At 39.1% G+C, this 7,019-nt stretch overlaps 1 protein-coding gene across 1 annotated transcript; it reads right to left on the bottom strand.

Annotated features, from left to right (window-relative positions):
- Positions 1 to 3,978: 3,978 nt before the first annotated feature.
- Positions 3,979 to 4,620, bottom strand: LOC128736438 (uncharacterized). The gene has a single exon (XM_053830921.1). It carries the CDS (start codon positions 4,618 to 4,620, stop codon positions 3,979 to 3,981), a length of 642 nt encoding a protein of 213 aa, XP_053686896.1.
- Positions 4,621 to 7,019: the final 2,399 nt, after the last annotated feature.

Consider the following 7,019-nt stretch of genomic DNA (forward strand, 5'->3'; position numbering starts at 1 on the left):
TCTCTAGTCAAATCATAAATATCTCGTAAGGGTATCAAAAGTTTCAAAGCCAATACTCACATTAAGGGGGCATAGTACTTTTTCAACTTAAAAAAATCGAAATTTTTTTTATTGATTATTTCGTAAGATTAACATTTTGACCATATGTGTTTCAAGTCATTTCAATGAATTCCAAAAATTGACAAAGTTACAGCTATTTGTACCGCGCATGTCTGGAGCGATTACACGGCGAATAAAAAGTTCAACGTCGTTTTTCTCGAAACCAGGTTTTGAAAGTCGGTACCATAAATATCTCAAGAACGGCTTAAGCAATTCCCATGATTCTTTTTTTGTTTTAAAGCCAACAAAATTATCTAGTGTTTGACCCATCCTTTTTTTGATATTACTATTTTTGTATTTTTTAGAAATGTTAAAAGTCGATTTTTTCGACTAAAAACCTTACTTTTATGTTTGAATGCCCGCCATTTTGTTATGCGTTCGAATTTTTAAAAAAGGATGGGTCAAACACGAGATAATTTAATATACTTTCATGTCGTTTTGGAATTTTTCAATTCGGATAAGACCCCCAGCGCCAATCCATGGTACCGCAAATCATGTTTTTTTCGAACGATCATGTTCAAGGAGCCGTAGGGGAGAGGGGAAGAGGTTCACATATGCAAACAAAATTATAAATATTAGTATAAAGTGCAATGTTTGGAATGCAAAAAACCCGAATCGATTCGCTTTTCGCGTTATCGAGAATAAAATATTTGAAATTAGGCAAAAAATATGGTGTAAAAAGTACTATGCCCCCTTAACTTCTAAAAGGAAGTGACAACGTGAGATAAATTGAAAAGTAAAAGGATAGTTTGTCATTCCCGCAGTGGCAAATACACGGCTGGTTGGGTAGAATCGAAGCTGAAACATAATGTTTACATGTTTCTCGAGACATTAATTGTATGCCAAGTTGTGTCACCTGTACGTGAAGAATATTTCTTGGCCTATCTTTAAACCCAATGCTTTACAGCTGCGTACTTCACTGAGCACAAGTTTTCCTTTTGAAAGATATTCAATGGTGTTTCTATCGTTTTCGAACAATTTTAGATAAACCTTAAAAAAGTATTTTGGTGTGATTTCTGTGAAGTATATTGGAAGTCCTACATTTCAATGAATATTAAAGATATATTATCTTAAATAATAAATGATACGTGAGCCTCCCGCCCCAGTTTATAAATTTTGTCCGTAAACCTTTTCCTTCTTCTTTTCTTACCAAATAGACCAAATTACCAACAGCCAACGCTAAAAGTCTTTAACAAAAACAGACAACCATTAGCCGCAATTCAAAAGGTGAAAAATATATTGATTGTAACGCAATAAACTACAACAGATGTACTATCATTTTGTTGCACATCGATTACACAGAATAAAACAACATATGAATTTCATACAAGCATTTCTTCTAGCAAAGCCAACCAGTGATCAACGAGAAAGTTCCGGTCAGATTATCTAATTAACTAATTTGTCTACAATTAGGATAATTTAAGCCCGTCTATTCGAGCTCACGTGAGAGCTCTCCAAGTGTTATATTCATAGTCACGATTCCTATCCAGACTATCGAGATAAGCAACAGGTTCGATCGCGCACTTGTCGGGGGAGAAAATTAACTCCAGGAGAAAATTAGTCAGAACGAACGAAGTGTATTTTTTCGCTAATAATTTACCGCTACGCACTTGTCCCGTGGAGAGTACACCGATTGTTATCTGAATAGGAGCTCCCAACTGGCAGTCAGTGGGTTCTCAGACTGCGGCTGCTGCTGCTATTCAACGACGAAACTAATGGGCTCTTCTTCCGTCCGAATCCTCAAAGCTCTGCGAATGTATTAGCTACAATGCGCACTGTTGGCTAGTCTTAGGTTGGCGCACGCATGTAACCGGACTCCGGCTGGCTCTTAAAAAGGGGCCATTTCTCAGCGGTTTCGGTTTGCCTTTGCTGCAACTTCAGGTGTTTGTGATGATGGCTGATGTAATTAAAACACGCTTTCTGGTGGCCAGTGCACCACCGGCACGGACAATCCGCACATAGTCGAGCTGCGCGGTGTGCGCGGAATATTATGGAAACCTCTTGAATATTTAGACGATCGGTGGCAGCATCCGGACAGTGGAATTGAGCGGTGTGTTTTGGTTTAAACTTCGAGGTAAAATTTTATGTTTCGTAAACTATTATAAAAATTCATGTTTATTTCGCATTCGTCGCACATGTTTATTTCAGTCGTTGACTGTATCATAAACTGAAACCAGTGAATCCGATCAGCTGAAACACCATCCCACAGTGCGGCTTATGTTGTGAAATGTTGGTGATTAAACATCAAGGGGAATGAAGAATGTACAATGCTAGGAGAGCAGTACAAGTGGATCGAAACAAAACAAAACAAGTCTGCAGTAAGAGTTCACAAAATGCGGAAAATATCATTACGAAATGAACACTCGAAGGGGCTTTTGTTATTATTTTTTTCCTCTTTTTTGGAAAACAAGAAACATCTGTTGCAGTGTTGTTGTCTTGTACCTACACCTGTAACAACCGAACCGAACCGAATCCCAGATGAGTTCACTAGCCTTCGAGTAGCTTCTCTAGAAGCAAATTCCATCCAGTCTTAAGAGAGCCAGAATGATGAGGCAGCTAAAAATACTCTAATGCATATCCAACTGGTCAAGAATCTTCCGAAAATCTGCCCACATTCCGACCACGATTCCCACTGCCGTTGCAGCTGGTTCCGTTACGTTCGGTGACCCAGATTTTCCAGGAACCTGCCGAGATTCGCCGACCCAGAAGAAGTTGCGCAGGTTTGCATTACAACACCACATGCCAAACACCAAACACTACGCAAGAGGGCACAAACTTGTCTGTTCCGTTGGATTTTCCTGACTGGGCCAACTCGGCAACCAGACTTGTTCGTAAGTACGCTTCACGCAGTTCAACAGGAATAGACAACATTCAAATGATGCGATCATAAATAATGGTGGCATGCCCGGGTAGCATCGATAAACACGTTGTGTGAGCCAACAACCATCGGTGAAGGTGGCTGGTGACGGTTGCGTGGAAATTGAATGATATTCGAGAATTCGCACTTGACTCTTGCCCGCGGACGACAAGCGAACGGGTGGATCCCATTCAATCGGGCGAAAGGAAGGGGGATTGTAATACGGACAGAGCCGTTTTTCACACATAACACATCCAGTTAGGATGATGTTTACGTCTCAACCTCATTGAATTCCTAACCGGCAGCAGCCGGATTAGAGCCCGGCGAAAACCGAGAATCGTCGCTCAGTGGGTGGACATTTTTCCGACAACATTATCCAACCAACAACGGACGATGCAAACAAGTCCATCCCGTTCGGCGAAGTGATCAAATCGAATTGGCAATATTTATCACGGCTCTTTACGACCTGGCAGCATACATAATTTCACTCAGCTGCAATTTTACGTACGGACATGCGAGAAAATAAGAGCACTAGGAATGGAGCAAATTGCGTTCATTATCATGCGGTACGGGTCGATTTCACCTTGCAATTTTGCATCCAAGTGACGCAAAAGACTTTCCCGAATTTCTTCATGCGATTTGGGTGTGATAGAAGAAAGTTATGTTTCGAAAATTGGGTAACGTGGGATAAGCGCAGACGATTTGCACCATTCGGTAACCAATAGGAGGTAGGTTATTATTAAATTCAGCGTCGCTTGTGGTTTAGTTGCGTACTCCAATGGCCTTAACATCGGAGATTTGCAAAACAGTTTTCCATAATTCTCACAATTATGAAAATGCAAGGCGTGAGGAGCACAATGAAAGGTGCAAACTGCGATTTCGAATTGTACAATTTGAATGGCCTTACAGTTGATTTCAGTGAGTTGGTTATCGCTCAAGGCAAATGAATGCTAGAATACTTCCACGTTTTATTGTAAAAGAACATTATAATACACTAAAATGCTTTTTTTTTTGACAAATAATTAATCATACAGATATAAACTTTCATTTTCGCTAGTATTACTGAACGCTGATCGAGCTTCGCTGCTGTCAAGGTCGGAGTCGTCATTCTTGTTACTTTTCTTCATAATTCGTTCCACAAACTTAGCATAAGTTGTCCTTAAGCGATTATTTTGACTCAAATCCGTATCATTTTCTTCACTGCATGCGTCTCCATCATCGGTCAGCGCATTAGCAAACCCACTATAATCTCCTAGATCAGAATCGTCTTCGTCCGGCAATATTTCTTGATCTCCATGGAAATGTGAATCTACCTGTCTTATATTTTTTCCGATGAATTTTTTTCCTTCGCCGAAAAAGTCGTCGTCCTCATCAGGATAATCATTACGCCAATTATTCTCATCGTTAGAGTCTTCGGAATAATCTTCATCCGGCGAATAACCACTACCAGACCCGCTACGATAGCTTGAGTAAAACAGATCGTCATAACTAGTAGAAGCACTGATGTCGTTCGAATTTTCCGTAATGAGAAGATCGTAATTTCTGCACATGTCACAAACTTCAGGCGAACCGTTGAGTGGGTTCCCTATGAAGTCATTCTCACTACCAACCGGATTAGAGCCAATAACGGAGACAGTTCCAGATTTCAGTAGATTTTTTGCCATTTTAAAGCTTTTTTTGCGAAATAGGAATCGAAAATTTTTACACTTCAATACTCGTTACTAGCTTGCTATGATTGACTATGCTGACATCGCAACTCGCAACATATTTTTAAGAAATGGCGGCAAAAATAAAGCCGGAGAGGTATTGTGCACCAAATACAAAAATTATTTCGCATATTTTGTCAAGCTGACCTAGGACAGATTCGTGCCACTATAGACCCATTCCAGGTGAAAAATCTTTAACTAATAATTCAACTAATCAAAAGTTGAGCGTCTTAGCAGAATCTCGAAACTATCCTAACTTAACTCGAAATAATATCTCTTTCACTTGTCAATTCTAGCAGATATTATTCTAGCAAAGGATAAATAGCCGTTTTGATAACATGATTTTAAAAAACGCATTGTTAAGCTGAAATCTCGAGCAAGGTTTCAATTTAAAAAAATGCTATTCTAAAAGATATTTGATTTTTTTTTCGTTGAAAGATTTACAAAAAAAAACCAATTTAAAAATTAAATTTGATTTAAACTTTTTGACACAGCAAAGATATGAGTAAATAAAATTTTATTCATTTATTCTACTATACTGGAATTTACAAAATATCCCCAAATATAATTCAGACGTCAATCTATGATTTCTCACCAAAGCACTAAGAAAGGTTGCAAGCAACATCCAAAATACGCATCTGTTGAATATTTGAATTGTTTGTTTGAGACATCCCACTAGCGCCATTTTTAACAAAATTGAAATTTTCTCTCAAGATTATAGAAACAGTAACGGTATTCCATCTTGCATAGTTTTCCTCCAAAATACTCTTGTCTCTCCGAATCTCGCTGATTTCATCTCGTTCTTCTTGCGTAACACGAATGAAAGGAGTGCAGTGTACCCGTATCTGAAAGCAGCGTTTGATCGTGTGGATCGCGGTATCCTCCTCGCAAGGCTTGAGAAGATAGGAGTCTCCTTATGGGTCAGTCCATCTCAAGTGGACACAAAAATCGGAAAAATTGCATTCGACTATCAACGATTTCAACCAAAGTTGGCATAATTGTTCATTCTGACCCCACAACCAATTTCTTAAAGTTTTACGCCGATTGATCAATCCCCCTAGCAGTAGCACTACTTCCTTTTTAACAGATTTTCAAAATTAGTAATTCTTCGGGCTTAAATATCTCTGCAACACTTTGATGTGAAGACATTGCGATATATTTTTTATATGGGTTTTTGGCCGCGCAATCGCGCAATTTCATGTTTTGAATACTTTTGAATATCTATACCTAGTAAAAAGGATTTCTGTCTGTCTGTCTGTCCGTATGTTCCTTATAGAAACGAAAACAACTGAACAGATCGGCGTGAAAATTTGCATGTAGAGGTTTTTGGGGCTAGGGAAGGTTCTCTCGATGGCAAAAGACCCCTCCCCCACTAAGAGGGGGGGCTCCCATACAAATCTATGCCTATAAAAATGGATTTCTGTCTGCTCTCTGTTCCTTATAGAATCGAAAACTACTGAACCGATCGGCGTGAAAATTTGCATATAGGGGTTTTTGGGGTCAGGGAAGGTTCTTATGATGGTTAGAGACCTCTCCCTCACCTAAGTTGGGGGGGGGCTTCCATACAAATGAAACACAAATTTCTGCATAACGCGAGAACTAATCAAGCAAATGGAACAAAATTTTACACGTGGGCGTTTTTGGAGACAAGAATTTTTTCTATGGTGAATTAAAACCCCTCCCCACTTTGGGAAGGGGGGCTCCCATACAAATGACATACAAATTTCCTCATAACTCGAGAACTAATTAATCAAATGGAACCATATTTGGCATGCGAGTGTTTGTGGAGGCATGAATTTTTTCTATGATGAATTAGGTCCCCTTACCTTTTTAGGAGGGGGGCTCCCATACAAAAGAAAAATAAATTTCCTCATAACTCCAGAACTAATCAAGAGAATGGAACCAAATTTAGCATGTGGGAGTTTTTGAAGGCAAGTTTTTTTCTATGGTGAATTGAGATCCCTTCCCTCTATAGAAGGGGAATAATGACCCCTTTCCTTATTAAGAGGGGGGGCTTCCATACAAATGAAATACAAATTTCCTCATAACTCGAGGACTAATCAAGCAAATGGAACAAAATTTGACATGTAGGTGTTTTTGGACACAAGAATTTTTTCTATGATGAATTGAAACCTCTGTCTACTTTAGGAGGGGGGGCTCCTATACAAATGAAACACAAATTTCCTCATAACACGAGAACTAATTAATCAAATAGAACCATATTTAGCATGTGGGTGTTTTTGAAGGCATGAATTTTTTCTATGATGAATTAGGACCCCTTACCTGTTTAGGAGGGGGGGCTCCCATACAAATGAAATACAAATTTCCTCATAAATCTAGAAGTAATCAAGCAAATG

Source organism: Sabethes cyaneus, chromosome 2 (genome assembly GCF_943734655.1).
Source record: "Sabethes cyaneus chromosome 2, idSabCyanKW18_F2, whole genome shotgun sequence".
Classification (NCBI taxonomy): Eukaryota; Metazoa; Arthropoda; class Insecta; order Diptera; family Culicidae; genus Sabethes; species Sabethes cyaneus.

Excerpts from the sequence above, each read along its gene's own strand:
- LOC128736438 (XM_053830921.1), bottom strand. The coding sequence starts at position 4,620 with ATGGCAAAAAATCTACTGAAATCTGGAACTGTCTCCGTTATTGGCTCT.